Source organism: Chenopodium quinoa, unplaced genomic scaffold (genome assembly GCF_001683475.1).
Source record: "Chenopodium quinoa cultivar QQ74 unplaced genomic scaffold, ASM168347v1, whole genome shotgun sequence".
NCBI classification, from domain to species: domain Eukaryota; kingdom Viridiplantae; phylum Streptophyta; class Magnoliopsida; order Caryophyllales; family Amaranthaceae; genus Chenopodium; species Chenopodium quinoa.
Window position 1 is genome coordinate 1,441,064 of NW_018745281.1, and position 19,834 is coordinate 1,460,897.

The window sequence follows — 19,834 nt, forward strand, 5'->3', positions numbered from 1 at the left end:
AGGTAACATTTTTCTAGTTTAATTACAATACAAACTGCATAGTAAGATTCTACACAAAGCCAAAATAGAACAATGCGAAATCCCGACAATCACATAACATTTCACTCGAATAAGTCTGATTTGAAAATCTACAAATGAAGTATATGGCTTCTAAAAACCCCTAGCTGAACCTATATCTACTGAAAATGATGATACAAAGAACATTAATACTAGAAATCAGTTGGGAAATTACCAAAAAAAAAAAAAAAAAAAAAAAGTTGCATAACTTGGGAATCCCAACAAGAGGGCAAGAATAATATTCGAGGCAAGCTTATATCATACAGAATATACCAAAATGTAGGATCTGAAATCGGAGGAAAAAAGTTACAAAAAAAATAAAAAGGAAAGAAAACATTATACATATCTCTTCACTTACTGGTTACATAAGCAGTTGTTCTAGATCTGCAAATGCAGACCTTGAGTTGCTTGGTTTGGTGACCTCTGGACCTATACTGTCAAGTAGTTGTTGCTCAGAAGCCTTGAGGTCCAAGGTGGATTGAGTTGAGTCAACTGTAGCCGGTGAAGCTTCAGGTTGATTTGAGTCAGCTGGTGGTAGCGCTCCTGACTGACTAAATTCCACTGAATTAGAAACTGCCAACTGGCTAGAATCAGCTTGATTTGAAGATCCTAGTTCACTCAAATTCTCCGAAGAAGGTGCTCCTTCAGGTTTTGTTTGATGAGAAACTTCTTCCAAAGAAGCTCCAACTTCGCCGGATTCCTCTCCAGCTTGGGTGGAGTCCAGTGGAGCAGCTCCAGGTTGGCTGGACTCTGCAGGAGGGGTAGCTCCAGATTCGCTGGATTCAGCTGGAGGAGTAGCTCCAGATTCGCTGGATTCTGCTGGAGTAGCTCCAGGTTCGCTGGATTCTGCTGTGGACGGAGCTCCGGGTTGACTGGACTCTGCTGGAGGTGTCACACTCGAATCTCCAGAATCTTTTGGTGGTGGTATAACACCATTAATCGGAGCTGCGGTAGGAGGTGCTCCTAATAACAACTGCTTACCAGGCTCCTGTTGAGAACCCTTTGTGGCGGGCAATGATTTCTTTGGAGCGGAAATTGAAAGCGCGAGAGAGCTCATCCCTGGTGGAAGAATTTCAATAGGTGGCTTTTTATTAGCGTCCCCTAAACTAGGAAGCTTGGGGTCCTCCAGAGAAGCCAGGAATGCAGAAGTTGCATCAGTCTTGGTTGTTCGAGTATGCTCAATCTCCTTCTGCAACATTTTATTCCAAGACTCAACCAAGTTCTTAAGAGTTGGTCGTCCATGGGCCTGATAAATATGAACTAGTCAGACAAGGCAGTAATACCAACGTAAATAAATAAAATAGGGGAGGCTTCATGTAACTTGAAATAGCATACATGAGAATGAAGTACAGCCTCTGCAAGCATCCCTGTTTCATGCCACGCCTTCTCCATGAGAGCATTGTCACCCAAAACTGCAGCCGCAAATGCGGCTTCACGTCCCAATCCAAGTGAGACTAAATTAGTCACCAGAGTCTGCATTCAATCATCAGATACATTTTGAGTAGCACAAAGAAGAGATGGTAATGCAGACATGTAATCATAAGGGAGAGCAAAATGAAGTATTTGATGCTGAAAGGGATTGCAGTTGATTTAAATCTCAATGGAAAATCTACAAATGATGTTTAAAATGGGTTTTCAGGGACACACCGTATCTAAGTTAATGTTTAGTCATGAAGAGTAGATATACTCTAGAGGTTGCTTGATGCAACAGATTATGTAAGAGCCATTTGTATCTACAGCTTTAATTGATTTGACAGCAACACTTGCACATTTAATAAGATTAGTCGCATTGGAATGATAGGTGATTATCATATTTATAAATGAAACCTTCTAAAAGATATCCCACTACATCCAGGTCATAAAGAGAAGGTGAAAATTAAAAGAAACATATTAAGTTTGATCTTGCAGATGTCTAAATAAATTTTATGAGTAAACATAAAAAATAAACATATCAATCTTGAACAACAGTATCTTAGTACACCAGAGTGGAAGAGAACATACACTTAAGCGAGTTAACTCTCCATGGTTTGCAAGTCGCAAGGCCAGACCCCTTAATTCATGACTCTGCAAAGATCCCTTCACAGAACCAGCTGCAGCTAATCGCTTAAGAGCTTCACGGGCAATTTCAGATTGTGCTGTTGCATCTGCTGCATCAATAAGATCCAAAAATTGCTTTGCAAATTTTGCTATCCCTTGTACTGCATCTACAATATTTTCTTTCTTAGCAGCTACATTTAACAGGTTCGTCAAATCCAACCCTGAAGTTTCTTGTCCTATATCCCTGCTATTGCTCATTGTCAAAAGGCACTGAAGAGCTCTTTTCAAATCATTTCCCTGCATGGCCAGATCAAACTCCAACCTACAAAAGAAAAGATGAAATCACAGCTTAAAATCATAAAGATCATAAAACAATCTAGAAATCTTGGAGCATCGACTGCTAATCAGATTGTTGCGCATATTTTTTATGCATTGAAAAAGGCATCATTAAAACATCATATAGTCATTGTCAGGTATTACAAAAGCACAAGTTATAAAGAGCAATCAGAAGCAGAAGCAACACTATGATACTATGATAGAGTTGAATAACCAACTTGTACATAGCATGTAGCATGAGCTTACCTCTTCGATATTCCAGGCAAATGAAGAGCTTCAGCAGCATAACCCATTCCGAGCATAAATTCAGCCAAGTCATCATGATGCTCTCTGCCAAGTCTAGTAGCCCTGTAGATGCAGAAGTAATTAATGTACCACCTCAATAAGCACATGCATCCAGCAAACATGGGAAATTTAAAGGATAATTACCATTTTACTGCACTGACAGCATCCCCGTAGGCAGCAAGACAGCGGCAACGAATACCAGGATGGGTAAGAGATAAAGCATGGGCCCGCATATACCTGGAGGTGAATTTCAGCAGTCCATGAATATTAAATACTCAAATATACAGGACAAACACAAAACAGAAGTACAAATGCATCTAAAGATGGAAAACGGTTTCAAAAAATTGAGGATTGATTTCGGGTTTTCCTTTTCTGACAAAGCATCAACTTCATATAACCTTCCCTCAAAAAAAAACACCTTCATATAACCTTAAACTTCCATAGGACAGAAGTAGAAAGGACCCACTGGTTTAGCTTCTTGAAACCAAGCATAGTTTCACAGCGCTACTACATTTAAGAACTAGAGGTGGGTTACCTGTCAATCAGCCAGAGTACTCCATCTCTAACTCCCACAACCACAAGTGGGCCAATTGGTCGTTTTTGCTCCGCAGGGAAGCGGGTTACTGCAACAGCAACACCACCACCACCAACAGCAATATCATTTGCTCGTTTATCTTCGGGCAAACCAGAATCATCCCCGTCAACTTTGGACTGTTTTGGCAATGTTAAGTAAGGTGGCACAGAAGGAGCTTGCTGAAATGAAGCTAATCTCACAACCTGCAATAATAACTCCATCCATCATGCATTTGATAATCATACAAGTGACAGCAGAGTCACTACAACATGCTCAGATCTTTGTAAAAGAAATCAATCAATGATAAACGATCTTGCAAGATACTCTTTCAAAAACGGCAACATAAAACCTACAATATAGCTGCCAATACTTTGTAATCTGGACAACAAACCTACAAGATAAGCTGACTAGAAGAACAGTTGAACTGAAAACAGTAGATAAAAATTGCATAGCTCAATCAATGACACTATATGACATATGCTTATTTTATTACCTGGTCCATTTTCGTCTCATCCAGCTCTTAATAAGTTCTGATACAAGTTTTCAGAGCAATTGAAGGTCTACTAGATAGTCTAAATAGAAATAAGCTGTTTGACTAGCCAGTACTGAGTTTGTGACAAGCTAGTGATGAAATTACAGCTCTTTAGGGATGCAACTTTAAAAGCTCTACTTCACATAGCACAGATAATTAAATAACCAGATATTTGTCCTGGTCAAAACATATAAGACTTATTAATCTAATCTAATGCTATGTAAGCAAGAAAACGGACAAAAATATATTAAAAGAATTAAGAAAAAGGTTTTTATGAGATAATTTTAAAACAAAAGGAACTAAGAAATTCAAGATATTGTAGCAATAATAAATGAGTGAATCTTTGCAATACCAAACAAAATATTTCTATTTATTTATGTTGCAACCCAGAAACAAGATAAGGCTGTTTTACGCTAGACCTTTGATTAGAAATGCAACAACCATGTGCTAGTTCATAATAATAAAGAAGAGAATCTAATGAACCAATATTATACAAGTCCATTCTGAAAGAAAGCTAAACAAGTTAATCAGTCAACTCCATTGCAAAGTACTATAATTTAATCTATAAGATTATACTCCCTCTACCATTAGGCAAAGAGCATAAATAATTGATAAAAAAACAAGTCAACAATACCTGTAGCATTGGCGGTCTCAAAGATATTCTTTCGTTTGTATCAGCTTTAGGACCATCAACTGAAATCAGAGCTAATTCACCATGCTCAGCAACAGCTCTAGCTTGTACCTCTTTCAGTCTCAATTCTTCATTCATCCTCTTTGTCTCTAGATCGATTGCAGCAATTCCAGCATCCACAAAGACCACCCTAGAAAGATGTAACCGAATGTAAGAGAGATTCAAAATTCATAAAACCTGCACCATGTACATAATTAATAAAAAAGCAACAAAATTCATAAGCATTCAAGCCTAAAATCTGCACCACAATCCAAATATAAAAAATAAAAAAATAAATAATAAATAAAGACAAAAGATCATTTTATCTTCCTAATTTAAAAGGCTACTTATCTCTTGAAAGAAAGATAACTAAATGTTTGTCTAGTATTACTCTATCCCTCCATATTCATAATTCTGGATTCTGTAGCAAGTAGAACGGAGAGAATGATGAGAAATATTTTGTGGTGAGGGTCAGCTGATATGAGGATAGCTCATCTCGTAAGTAATAGGTCTAGGCTTTGGAAAAGTGCTGTAAAAGAATATTGCACTTATGGGAAAATGGTTGTTACGTTTTCCTCTTGATTCCCAGTCCTTTAGGCATACTCCCATCGAGTGAGGTTCAAGGTCTCGGGGGTGGCCATCACGTTCATTTTTGGGAAGATGTTTAGAGAGGAGAGCAACCTTTCAGTGTCTGAGATCCTCAATTATACCAACTGCCTACTTTCCACAACCCACTCGTTGCTGGTTTTTACGGCGATGATACAAAGCCACTACATGATAGCGAGTTAGAGGAGTTCACTTATACTAGAACATATGGTTTTCAATTAGGAGCTCTAAATGATTCAATGGAGTGGACAGATGATTCATTGGGGACTTTTTCTTGTAATTAGTTAAATACAAATCACTTCATAGCATCATAGCACAGCTAGTAACTTGTCTCCCACTTGTGCAGAACATTTAGATTCCAATGACTGTCATAATAAGTTTTTTTAACATGCAATCAAATACTTATGTTTTTAGGGGAAAAGAAAAAATAATAAAATTCTAGGCCTTAATATGGGGTGGGATAAAAAACAAAGCATCAGTTAGAAGCACCAAGCTTTTATAAAATCACCCAATTTAGGTCTTAATGTGAATGGCCAAGTCAATGGTAAGCTTAAAATGGGAAATAAATCATAATATGCAACGACATGGTTAACTATTCTATCAAAACAACACCAAAATGAAAAAAAGGGGGAATTGATTATTCAACAACATTAATATCCGAAAATACGTAGCGATATAATGTGGCCATGTTTAACCATAAAAAGGCACTCACCTAAGTATTTCAAAATATAAGTCACTATAGATGTTTTTATAAAAAAATATTCTCAAATGCAATCTAGAGATAATAACGAAGCAAAAAAATGACTTTAAGACATTGAACCATAATGAAAGGTACAGAACAGCAGAGCTGGAGCTTAAGTAACTTACTCGATGGTAGTTGGAGTAGCAACAAATAGCTGTCTGCGATGCCAAACAGCACTAGTTGCATAAGGAATTGCAACATCTCCCAAATATCGATACTGAGGACGCAAGGAGGATATGACAATATATTTCTGATAGGCAAAAGCACAATATTCAACAGTTTGGTCCCAAGCTGTCCACTCTGGCTGAGGGAGAAGACTGCCTACAGGTTGAAAAGTTTCCCAGCTGCAGCAGAAACTTGATTAGATAAACAATGAAAAGATAATGCAAGCTAACATTGTTAGAAATAAGAAACAAAAAGGAAAAATAATAAAGAGGAAAGGACATTAAATGTGCTGGTAAGGGTAAAAACTTATGAGTCGTATGACCAAGTTGAAAGCTCAAGGTCACTTTACTACTGATTAACCAAATTTCAAGGGAATAAAAGACCTTCAAGTTTACGTGAAATCTCATCGTGGAAAGAAGAAATGTAGAATACTGGAGCGTAACCGTACAAAATGAAATTATATTTGAAGACGTAAAACACACAGGCGGGAGAAAAAAATACAAAAAAAAATTAGGCCCTGTTCAGTGTCATGTCAGCCCCGCATCTCCTAATTAAAGCCTTGCAAGTTGCAACATCAACCTTAATTAAACATTAGTGTTCATATCAAGCACCCTATAATCATACAATTCCAATGATAAGTCAGTATGTCCCAGTTCTAGTCAATAACCTAGCAATAAGCTTACTATGTCGTGGTGGACGTGGTCTGCCTTAAAAATCTCCCTTTAGTTCCTCCAGCTATTAAAACTGCTAGTTTGGGTGGTGAATACACATACAAAGTAATGGGGAGATGTCAAAAGGTATATTTCAATAGTCACCCACCCACACAAGACCTAGTTATTGGTCGCGTCAAGGATTGGTGTAGGTTGATAACGGGTCGGGTCAAAAGAGACGTTTTATTGGGTCAATGTAGGTCGCGGGTCAATAACGAGTTGATAATGGGTGGGCCAATTAACAATCAAGGGAAAAGAGTAGAGGAGAAAGCCAAAAATTAAGTATATGTGAATACGAAAATATACATTAATATTTTTTTTTTTACGCTATCCGTCTTCTTTTTCAATAAAATTTGGGCAAGCATTTTGGCTCTATATTGACCCTGTACAATAAGGGTCCTCTAATCTAGACCCAAACCCTATACCCATTGGGTTACCCTGCCAATAACCAGGCCTAACACACACACAAAAAAAAAAAAAAAAAAAAAATGGGCTGAGAATTCAATCCAGAGCTTTCCTTGACGTCTGTCAAGGATCAGATCCCAAACAAGTAGGCACCTAAAAGCCATACTTAGTGGTATCCCTAGATAGAAAGTCAGTAGAGATCATGCAGGTATGCAAGTGATGCAACTCAGAGACAATGCCCACTAAAACCAAGACACTGCACTCAAAATTGATTATCAACCCTGATGTCACATGAAAGATCAACAAAACAACAATACATGCATACCAATACGCCATAGCCTATTATTGGGTTTGCAAAAGAACAAAGTGTCATCTTTAAACAGCAAATCAGATAAAACAAGACTACAAGAAGCTGCAAATGAGCAGCCAAACACATAAACAGTCCAACAATCTCTCATTATTCATCTGAAGAACTGAAGAATCCAGTCTCCCTCACAAAGAATGACTGAATAATGGATCACATTGACATAAAACTGAAGAGGTAGAAAATAAAAACCTAAAGGTTTGACATTGATCAGCACTGAACCAAATGAAAGGGATGCAGAAGAAAATCAACATACATTATACGCTCAGAAATCCCATCTTAACAGGGAAAACATGAGAGTTTACCAAGAATGACAAATATACACCACCTCAATTCCCAACTTACACATGACCCTACTTAACTCAATATAAATGCATAAAAACTTCTAGTAAGGACCAGTATCCTAGATCTCACATACACGAAAACTCCCTAATTTACCCAATGCTATGCTTAGTCTAAACTCTAAAGACAATAACTTCTTGGCATGCTATGAGCTCTACATTTCCAATCTCAAGATTCTCAACAGCTCCAACCACTTCTGAAAACATATTTATAAAAATGAAGTGCAAACTTTTGCCAGAACTATGTTTCTGTAAAACATGTTGAAGGCTTCAACGATGAAGACTATCTTGAAAAAGGATAGGATTCACTAGCTTTAGGTTATTTCAGTTGGAACAACAACACATATAAATGTTAATAAATTAAGATCTTCATTCCTCCATTTTCCCTCTCTATACGTCTTTCTAGCTTACGTCTGAATCCTTTCCATTGGATGCTGTCGCCACTTTGTATAATCACTTTAATCATTCTAACCTATATACTGAAAGAAAGCACAACAAAACCTAGGAGCCAAAACCAAAAAAGCGACATCGCCAAATTCCCAACTACTTATGACCTTCCAACCTGAGATTTGACCGAGTGAAAGAACAAAGAAGATGCCTCCGAAGTGAACTTTTATGGACACAGAAGAGCAAAATCCAATGATAAACAAGAGAAGCATGCAAGGCCTAGTATAGGGAGGAATAGAAAAGAAGCTACAGGCCCCTTTATCAATTTATTTTGGTTTACAAGGACTAATGCTAAACAAGAAACACACTAGGTTTTAGAGATTGTAACAAAAAACATTATACGTTGTAGTCCCAACTCTCGCTATGCAATAAGATAGAATCAATAGAACTTTATGTAGAGCAATTAACATTTAATATAAAACAGGATATAAATATCCATACTCCAAAATTTAGCACAGAGTTCATGAATTTGAATAAGACTGGATTCACTGAGCCAAACAGAACCAGAATGGGGCTCACCTATAAAGTTGAAAATTTTGAGTAGATGAAGGACCAGAACCGACACCCTCATCAAATGTGTTAAATGATGAAGCACCAGAACCAAAGCCCGACAAAGGCATTGACTGTATTGTTGAAATTGCAGTAGCTGCAACAGCACTAACACGGCGAGAAGTTCGATATGCAATACCAAGGAGTGAACCTCCATGCAAACCTATTACCTAGTAGAAAAAGAAACTGAAATTACATCATGCTAAGTGGAATAGGCTAAATAAATCTAATATCAGTTACAAAACATACAAACTAGTGAGTTGAAGAATGCATCACCAAAGCCCATAAACGAGGAAAAAAAAACGTAAATCACAACCACAATCAGAAAGAAGATATTAGTTATAGCCATGTCATAATAAGCAAATGTGAAAAAGCGTGTTTTATGAATCCTCCATTCCTCCATAAATCAAGGAGCATCCAACAGGTTCCATGAAATCAAATTACAAAAATAAAAAAGTATGATCCATAAATCAAGGAGCATCCAACAGCTTCCCTGACATTCACACCTCCAAAACTCAGTACCCCACCACTGCTCCCAAAATCCCCTGATCTATGTTTTATAACCTAACTTTGGACATTAGCCAGCAAAGATTCAAGAAGTTACCAACAAGAAACACATGGACATCACTCTCCCAAGGCTCAAAGAAGAGTCCACATAACATGATCCCCCATTGATACATCAGTATATTACTCTTCTCCAATGGAGGAACAAACCTCAATCAAATAAGTCTCCCACCAGCAATTACACCCACGCAGAATAAGATCCCCACTCAAAACATACACACCGATTGTCCCATTCATAAACTGCTTCTCTGCATGAAAAATATTCACTTCCAAGTTCCAACGGCACATACCATCCCAAGCAGGTGGGCAACTTTTCCACTTCAATTCAATATTTAATTCAACAAATAACTGAATTGATGAGAGCAGGTTACCTAAGAATCAAAAAAAGTTCTGAAGTCTGAACATGGTAAATATTCAATATCAGAAGCTTTTTGTAAAGAAAAAGGAGAAGATGATGAAAGAGGTGACAGAACTCCATAAACACCAAGCTCAACAAGGTGCCTTTTGCTACATATTTTTTGCAAAACTAGTACCATATTTCCACTTCCAAAAGGACCATTGATGTCACTGCTGAAACCAGGGTGTATGATCCAACAGTTACAAATGAAAAGTCTAAGCTGATTCACTCACACATAACCAAGAGTTCAAATACTAGGTTTGTGCTATTACAAGCTCTGCCCCTTCCATATATATGTAACAGTTGCCATTTAACCTTGGTGAATAAATACGGCAAGAGTAGGGGATAAAATTCTAATAGCCAATCATATCGCAGCTTCCTTAGGAAAAATACATTTTAGCATTTAATTGGTACAGCATAAGAGCTTTGATTAAAAGATTGCTTATGCAAAACATACCGGTTCACTTCTTCCACCAATTGATCTCATCAATATGTTAGATGTTCCATCATCCAGCACAATACGAACTTGGACAGAGGCAGAAGCTGCACTAGCAGCAGCTGCTGCAGCTGCTGCCGCTGCAGCAGCTTCCTTGGCTTTTCTAGATGAACCCCCCTTTGGAACTACAGGAACTCGTGGAACCACAGCAGATTCTAATATCGCAAATCTGTCACGACAATTATCCCATGCCAAGAGTCTAGCACTCCCTGAATCAACAATGGACCAGTCGCTGACCTTGTATACTGAAAAGTAAGGGATATCGGGCCACACCACAGCTAGATACCTGCAAAAAGCCATAAGTTTGATAAGGTACAGAATATTAATATCTTGTTGACAACAAATTAAGATGGAACATTTAAGATGATAAAGAGATCCCTCTGTAACAATTTGATAGCTTAGGACTTTAGGAGTCACCAAAAATTCAAAGGAATATTTAGTCACGTGCTAGCAAATACAATAAACAGAATCTGTACATGTAAAATACCTAATAAATACCAATATATATTAACAAAAATGACTTGTATCAGTAATATGATACAAAAGATCAAGACCTAATAGACTAGCTAACTTATTACCAAATCAATACCCTCCAAACTTATCAAGTAAACCAACATCAAATTCTAATTTTGAAATACATATATAGAAAAGTAGATAACCAAACATTTTACTTCAAACATCTTTACAGACGTCAATTAAAACAATGGTGAGCTTCTTTTGACCCCGAGAGTCCGATGAGATCGTTCAAAAGCCCGACCAAAGTATGTTTTTGGAGTTGAACAATACAAGCGATATATACTACATGCATGGAGTTAAACTAGCTGCAAACAAGACGCATACATGGACACTTACTTTCCTGAACTGCTAAGAGAAAGAACAGAGTACGAATCATGTGGAACAGGAGTACTAATGTGCTTTTTGATCTGTTTGACCTGCGATGCTTCTGGGTCCACCTTAGACCTAGCTGATTCGGTCAATGAGCCGTTGCTACCCAAAGATGTGTTTGCTGTGTTAGACAACTGAAAGGTCAATAGTTTAAGTTCTCTTTCAACTATATATACAGCAGAATGCTCTCGACTTCCAGGTGGTGATGGTAGAGCAACCACAGGCGGAAGAGCTCGAAAATCAAACTCGCTAATTATTACACCAATATTAGTCCCAGTAGCAACCAGATGAGGCTGTAATGGATGTGCAACCATACAATAAACCTGCAGTAGCAAGTAATTATTAAAAATAAATTAATCTTGGATCTTTCAGTCACCTTACACAATATATATAATATATCTCAAACAAACCACATGAACAATAGACCAGTACAATAGATGCCACTTAAAGTTCAGCAAAGATATAACATAACGAAGCTTCATCTGTCTCAGAAGCAGTGTTTTAAAAAGTGTCTCTGAAGTAAAATATATAACTGCAACATATAGAAAATCATGTAAGAGGGTTGTTATCATTTCTAACAATACCATACCCTGCATACCAAGATTTAATTAGGAACCGTTTAGGGACTACACTAATACACAGACAGTACACCACCTGCTACTAACTGCTGACACACTACAGCAATATAATCATACGATCTCCATCCTTGAACCTTGTCAAAAATTCCACAACCTGAGCATTTCAGGCTGAAAACAATACCCACAAATGAGCCATTTGGTTCGGAGTTTTAGAAGAGCAAAAAAAATTCTCTTTATCTCCAATTAACAAACCTTAGGGGGCGTTTGGTTGGGGTAAGCAAAGGGAAAGGCTTAACTACCATCAATGCCTTTGATGATGATTGTTAGACAAATTCAATCATTCCCTTTACCCCTTCCATTACCCCACTTACCTCTACTCTGATTCCCCACCCAAACAACCCCACAAAGGAATCACTCAATCCCACAAACTCCACTTCATCCAACTACCTTGACCACTTTCATAATTACCTTGACCACCTTCGAAAACACCAACCGGCCACCCAAAACCACCGCCCAGCCACTGAAACCACTTCCTAGCCACCTGAAACACCGCCCAGCCACCGAAACCACCGCCCAGCCATGACAGAACCTCCACCTAGCCACCGCGAGAACCTCCGCCCACACCCAAAACCACCCTTTCCTACCGAAAACCACACACACACACAAACAAACAAACAAACAAACAAACAAAATACAATAAAAAGGTCTGTTTCAGCAGAATCATCAAAGCCTTCCACAATTTTGACATCAGGCATTCAGGCTTACTTTACTAAACCATAAACATTTGTGAGATACATACACGGAGCTTTTTGCTTGGTGCCAGAGCTTGTGGAGGTACAAGGGAGGAAAGTTCACATAATGGCCTTGTCAGCACTGAATAAGTTGGATGCTCAATAGCCCTATCAAAAGGCCAAAAAAATCCCGTGTAAGTATAGAGTCCTAGTCTTCTAATCGTGGAAAAAAAAAATTGCAAGCCACTAACTAGAGCGTTTTCAAACATAACATAGAGCTGGATGTCAGTGAAAATCTTGATAGTGGTGCAAATGTAATACCAAATATGTGAATCCTTCACACAAGTCAATATATCAAGGTTGGGAGCACGAGGATGGCACCAAGATGCCACACTGTGGCAAGACATCCTAGGAACTGGCTTTATCCGCCGCATCTCCTGAAAAAGAAAAATGATCATGTAAGAATGAAAATCTGGGACCTCATTCATTAATAAAAGGCTTTCTCCCGTCTATGAAAGCAGATGTTTTCCATCAAAATTATAAATTATAACACCAGATCAACTATCATGAGATCACTAATCAACAATTGCCAGCAATGACCTAGATTCTTCAATCCTATACTGAAATAAGAAAACTGGGTAAAAGCAACTGAGCTTTGCTGCTCACAGACCACCCAAAACCAGAAATTATACAGCAGAATGCATAAAGCTGCCAAGAAGACAAGCCTGCAGCATTCACAACTTACCTTAAATGAGATTGTATCCCATATAGCCAGTGTTTTATCAGCACCAATCGTAATAAGCTGTGGTGCGCCACCAGACACTCTTGATAATTCTACAGCCACAACCCCACCATCATGTGCCTTCGATGTATTATGAAACCAAATAAGTTAGAACGTTCACAAAAAGATTAAAAAAAAAATTGGCATTTGCAAGGTTTCAAAAATAACTCCACACGAAAGTAGCCAATAAGATGCATACATCATCGTAAAATTACCATATTGAATAAACTCAGAAGAAAAATAACAGGATCACTACCTTTAGGCTAAGTTTGGGTACGAGCTCTCGTGAATCATGGCCATGGTCAGCACTCCAAAGTATCAGTAATCCGTCACTTCCACCAGAGACCAACAATGCCTACAATTACAGAGAATATTGATGAAATCAACCAATCAACCATACTGGCAAGGAAGCCCTCAGCCACACAAGGTCCACCTATATGAAGAGATTATCCATATCATGTCACAGGACTCCAAAAAATTTCCCCATTTTCTAAACACAGTGTCCTAAACTACTGTGTTCAAAAACATCTGAGTCATAGCCAACTTGTCCCTACCTAACCCCCCAACAGCCAGGCAATTTAAAATAGTCAGCATAAAACTTTGCACATGTCTTTCAACTAAATCTTCTCTCACTATTTCTCTCCATCCACAATTCAAAATTATTGTGCCAAACTTGAGGGTAGAATTGTTATGGGGAAAAGGGAGTAAAGATTTTCCAAACTACTTTGTAGCTCATGATTGAATGAGAAACCATAGCTAGAGTATGCAGATGTTTCACAGGGAAGATGCGTAAAGTATCCAAAAAAAATTATTTAAAGAATATGATGCTCCAGACCACAGTAAAAATAAAGTGTACAAAAGTCTACACCAATATAGCAATATAAGCAGAAACTCCAGCCAGAGGGAAACTAACAAATGCTAAAAAGAAATTGATTAAGAATTATTGGATCCTCCCATGATATAGACCCACCAGATTCATGCTTTTTAATTCAACCAAACAGCAGAAAAGATTATCAGATAACAATTATAAAAAATAAAAAAAAATAACAATAATAAATAAAAAAAAAAAGCTTGACAAATTCACCAGACATCAGTGTTAACACAAATTATGAAAGGTTTACCTCGCCTGAAGATGCCATGAATGTCATCAGACAATTTATAGCTCCTTTGTGGCCTCCAGTGTACCTTCGAGCAAGCTGTAACGAAGCATCAGAAACAACTCTAAGAAACAATATATCACAAGTCAACAGGAACCAGAAAAGTTTCTGACAGTCTGACCTTCCATGTTATCATTGAAAGAACTCTTATTACACCATCTGATCCACCAAAAGCAACTAGTGGACCTTCACCTGCAGTGGATCTATATAGGAACTCCATACTGCAATCCCAAATAAACACAATTAAGCAATTGCATATGCAACAGCAACACCAGTATGCAATCTCATATTGGACTATTAAACGACAAAACCCTTTAAACTCTCTTTATTTTTTTCTCCTGGCAGGTAAAGAAAGGAAAGCAATGACCAATACAAATCATATATAACTCGTCAAGAAACACATTAAGCACAATTAGGCAAATGCAATTAAGCAAGATGCATAGAGCAGAGTCCAATTTCCCAACTTATTTAGGGCTCAAGGACAAGACATCTCAAAGATACAGTCCAGACTTCCTAATGCATTGCAGTGCTTGAGGCAAAAGAGATGCACCAGAGTAATTAGTTAAATCACTGCCTCTAAATTTTTCTGATACAAAAGACATAAATCCTACTGTTTTTCATACAGCAGGTACCATCATGGTGCATTGATATCAGTACTAATTAATACAGTGACTTCTGTATTTATAATATCAAATCCAGCATCAAAAACTCTTTTATATAAATACTTTTATTTATGCAGTTATAACCCTTATTTTACCAAAAGGCACACCTCCTGGATTTACTACTAGTTTCCCCTCATGCCTTCAAGGCTTCAAAACACTGGTATATACAAAAACGTGTATACAATTAAGAGTTTTTAGTAGCATTACCACATTAGGGATCTGTTATCAAGTTCTTGCTTGGGAACATCACGACCACGCATTGTTACCAAGTCCAAAAATATAGCTTTATTCTCACAGCAGATGACCAAAAAATGTCTTCCTTTAGTTGCTGGAGGGAGAGGACTTAAAGTAGAGGTGACATTACTAACTGCCGATGGAGCCTCAGCAGCTGCTGCTCGATTGCGCCAAAGTTGCCAAAAACGTACATCATCATCATAAAAGTTGACTTGCTTAACACTGAAATAACACACACACAAAAAACAAAAAAAAAAAAAACAAAAAAAAAAAAAAAAAAAAAAAAAAAACACCAATTTAAGTAGCAGAACAGCAAAAATTATAATTCAACAATTGCAAGGAAAGCAAGTACTGCTCACCTTCCTCCACGTATAGCTTCAGTAGGCTTTCCTCTAGACTCTAATAACATGAAGTTGACAACAACAATAAAGAAAAGTCAGCAACACTACTCAAAAGTCTGATCACAATAATGGCAAGAACAATCAAGATTGCTAATAACTAAAATATGCTGTACATTGAACGGTAAAATTCAATTTCTAACCTGTTGATAATTTATAAGCAACTAAATGACGATTATGTTATCTTTGTGAGGGGGAAAAAGATAAGTAAATGACACACGATATATGACGACATAAGTTGAACTACCATTACCACCACAAACTACACCAGACATACGCGGCCATACCTCCTACAGATGTGACTATAGGAGATCAAATATAAGCTCTAACTAAATTGAGTCACCTTGGCCAGCATTAAGGGTCGACAAAGTCAAATTTCAATATGACCTGGCTAACACACACACATATACAAAGCTAGGACTGATGAGCACAAGTCCTGGACTTAAATTTTATACTTCCTTCAATAGTTAAAATAATTACTGAGCATCTATCTATTGCATTTTCAAAAAGTTTACAACATTTCTTATGATACTATCTTCCAAACAATTTCATTCTAACACTCCCTAAATAGAGTGGATCAACCTAAGTCAGAGCACGTATTTTTGTGTCTAATCCCAAGCTTGATCGTAATCTAACATGATTACTAAGTCTAGCAAATTCTCAAGAAAAGCTATCCATTATTATTCTTGCTGAATTACTCAATTCTTGCATCATTTAATCAGGTGTAGACACATTACGGTTGCATAAGAGTAGAGTATCTCCAGATGAGCCCATATCTCCCACAGCCCCATACAGTGCCTAAATCCCCAAGACTAGATTACCTGCCCTAAAAGCGCAACAATCATAAAACAGAGCTAAACACAAGGAATACAACACACGATATAATTACCTGCAACAATATATGTATAGTAGTACGGAGGGAGTTGCCTCGTATGGAATTTGATACCTCTAACACTGGGACAACTGACAATGCATGACAAAAGGCTCCTTTTACACTATTTGATTATGAAAGAACCAATTCATACAAGTCATACTACTTCCTTCCCATTGCCCTTTGGAATTCTGATGCTCCGACAAAAGCTTATCATTTCTTAGTGGTTATCAAGATTCAAAAGGAAGCTCTTACATATGATTTGATTTCCCAAATATATTAGTGGTTTCATATTTGCGGATTCTGCACTGCACCGCACCGCACCCGCAATTAGAGCTGGAATATTATAATTTCGGAGGGTAGTGAGAAGGCATAAATATCAAAAGTTATACTCGCCATGGATAGTAAAAGACTTGGAGCAAATTCAGATCTTCTTCGTACTATTTGTTAAAAATTGCAATATAAAGACCTCGATAAACTGATAGAATTGGTAAATGAAGGGAATATGTGAAAATTTCTTTTGGAAATTCAGCGTAAGAGGATTGAAATATACCAAACTAGGGTACCCTATTCTCTTCGTACTACCAAAAAAAAACCTAGATGGATAACCAAAACTAACAGCAAAATATGTTTGAGTAGTATTTATGTAGTAGAAGAAAATTGAAGGAAAAACTATCACTAATGCTTTTTAAAATAATTAGTTTCACTGAAAAAACAATTCATTGAACATGGAGGCGAGTACAATCTAATAGCATGGGTGGAGAAGTTGTCATTACCATCTTCACATTTTGTTGAAAGGATGAGTCCTAGAAAGATATTTTTCAATTTTGATCAAAAAATGAATACCCTGGTTTAACATCAAACTATTATAATCCCTTGCAAGTTGAGGCAGCTTTGGCATGTTAAAATCAACATTGCATTGAGGATAAGATAAGGAAAAGGTTTGCATATTATATGGTTGATGGCAAATTGGCAATTTATACTTTACTGCACGTTCAAACTACAATTACAAAAAAGTATGAGTCCCATTAAGTGAGAGGAGAGCTTATACAGACTAACAAGCTTCATTACAAAGGTTCAATGCTTGCAAATGCATAATAGTCCAACATTTCAATACTGCAGTGGAGGGAACATCGACAGTGTTTGGGTGTAATTCAATGCTTGCGATTGCGTAATACTCCAACATTTTAAAACAGCATTGAAGCAGTTTATACTTTACTGCACGTTCAAACTACAATTACAAAAAAGTATGAGTCCCATTAAGTGAGAGGAGAGCTTATACAAACTAACAAGCTTCATTACAAAGGTTCAATGATTGCAATTGCATAATAGTCTAACATTTCAATACTGCAGTGGAGGGAACATCGACAGTGTTTGGGTGTAATCCAATGCTTGCGATTGCGTAATACTCCAACATTTTAAAACAGCAGTGAAGTAATCATCGTGAATTTTATGGTGTAATTGAATATCACTACACATGAAAATCATCAAGTTTCAAGTTCACATTAAAGTTGCCAAAGTTCATCTTATGATTATTCAACCGTGATAACAATTCATTCTAATTTCATACAAAAACGATAAAAATTAATGGTCCAACAGTCCAACTCAATTATATACGGCAAACTAATAAACATGAGAAATTGAGAAGGTTTGACATTACCTGACTCGCCCTCAGCAAGCTTCTCCAATTTGGCACCAACAAGCCGCCTTTCATCAACTCCACCAGCTTTTAGCTCATAAATAACCTGCAATCAAACCCAACCAAATATTTAATCATATCTTATTTCATTATTTCGATTCACATGATATGAAGTAAAAACGAGTATAGACCTGACGATGTTCCCAATTCCAAACGGATACATGATCTGAGGCATCAGAAGTAACAAGCCATGGATGAGTGGGATGAACTTGTATTTTAACAATCTTCTCATTTGTCGGCCGAAACGCCCGTAACCTCAGCATTTCTCCCGCTCCCTCTCTCTCTCCCAAATCAGAGGTTAGATCTAGCTAATGCTGCACATTACCATCAAAATTCAGCTGCAAATGCTGCAAATACTTAAGATTCTATCAATGCGCACTAACAATGCAAAAATTGAAAACCCTAACCCTCAAATTCAATCCATTTCGGCAAAATTAACCTACATTTCTCACAAAATTACCAAAAAATATTCCGAAACTAATTCATCAAACAAATAATCATCAAATTGAACAAATGAATTATGAATAATAGCATGAAATTGCTTCATAAAATCGATCAATTTGATCCATATAATACACATCCCAGAAAATTAAAAACAAATACTGACCTTGAGGAGAGAGAAAGAGAAGAAATGGTGGAGATTGTGGTAGGAAGGAGATCAGGAGGAATTGAAGAATGAAGATGGATCTGCAGCAAAAAGGTTGAAGATGATGAACTTTTTGGGAGAGTTGTTTGAAGATGCAGGTGAATTGTATGATCATCGAATATTAGATTTGTGAGTGTAAGAAATCAGACAGTCCTTTTGAATTTTTGATGTTTCATGGCCTATTTTGCTGTGTTATTCTTTCGTAGTGATTAGTACGAGTATTGTGTTTCGAGTCCGAAATGACCTTGTTTAGCAATTAGTGCAAGACCTTGATGATTACTCGTATCTAATTAAAGCCCTTTTCTTTTGAGCTTTTGGGAAAGGCAGAGCAGAGCAGGAGTCAGCAGAGTAGAGCAGAGCAGATTGCAGCATAGTAGAGCAAATTTCATAATTATTATTATTACCGCATTAATATTATTATTATTATTATTATTATTATCTCAAAAAAGACAAAGTCATACAACCTACAACAAATGAGTGGGAAGCCGAGATAAAATCTGGACCCCCACTCTTCTAGCTATAGCAAATCATATCTAGTGAAGTTATGAGCAGTAGCACGTGCCCCTATGTCTTGAGTCTTCGAGAACTTCTGGATCCGCTTCAGCAATGCAACCGCCTCCTTCTCTAATTCCCCAAGTGTAGAGAAAGAGAAAGGAAGGAAACCATATCCAATTGCCCGACAACTAGATTCGTACTTGACCCGCTTCCGATGAACTGCATCAGCCACAACCCGCCCAGGAACAAAGTCAAATAACCAAGACTGTGACAAAGGAGAAGACCCTGTCAAGTCAACACATACATCACGACCACGATCCCAAGAATAAAGTAACACATCTGCAGGTCTGAGGGGCCCGTCGTTCCCTCCAGACAACCCAATATCAACCTCCTTTCTAGCTGAAATCCCATATCGATAAC

At 37.4% G+C, this 19,834-nt stretch overlaps 1 protein-coding gene across 1 annotated transcript; it reads right to left on the reverse strand.

Moving 5' to 3' along the window:
• Window positions 1-89: 89 nt before the first annotated feature.
• Window positions 90-19,145, reverse strand: LOC110711655. The gene is made up of 22 exons (XM_021890072.1): window positions 18,881-19,145; window positions 18,405-18,587; window positions 18,235-18,319; window positions 15,665-15,704; window positions 15,279-15,527; window positions 14,531-14,630; window positions 14,374-14,448; window positions 13,509-13,607; window positions 13,217-13,333; window positions 12,793-12,908; window positions 12,540-12,639; window positions 11,130-11,485; window positions 10,239-10,563; window positions 8,791-8,990; window positions 5,965-6,183; window positions 4,456-4,642; window positions 3,251-3,492; window positions 2,860-2,952; window positions 2,677-2,778; window positions 2,059-2,416; window positions 1,393-1,530; window positions 90-1,303 (listed from the first exon to the last, which is right to left on the reverse strand). Exons 2-22 carry the CDS (start codon window positions 18,534-18,536, stop codon window positions 419-421), a joined length of 4,218 nt encoding a protein of 1,405 aa, XP_021745764.1. The 5' UTR covers window positions 18,537-18,587; window positions 18,881-19,145; the 3' UTR covers window positions 90-418.
• Window positions 19,146-19,834: the final 689 nt, after the last annotated feature.

Excerpts from the sequence above, each read along its gene's own strand:
- LOC110711655 (XM_021890072.1), bottom strand. The coding sequence starts at position 18,536 with ATGCTGAGGTTACGGGCGTTTCGGCCGACAAATGAGAAGATTGTTAAA. Across the intron at positions 8,991-10,238 it reads TTGGTGGAAGAAGTGAACCG|GTAATAGGTTTGCATGGAGG; the intron begins GTATGTTTTGCA and ends TTTTTCTACTAG. Across the intron at positions 6,184-8,790 it reads CAAAATTTTCAACTTTATAG|CTGGGAAACTTTTCAACCTG; the intron begins GTGAGCCCCATT and ends TTTCTGCTGCAG.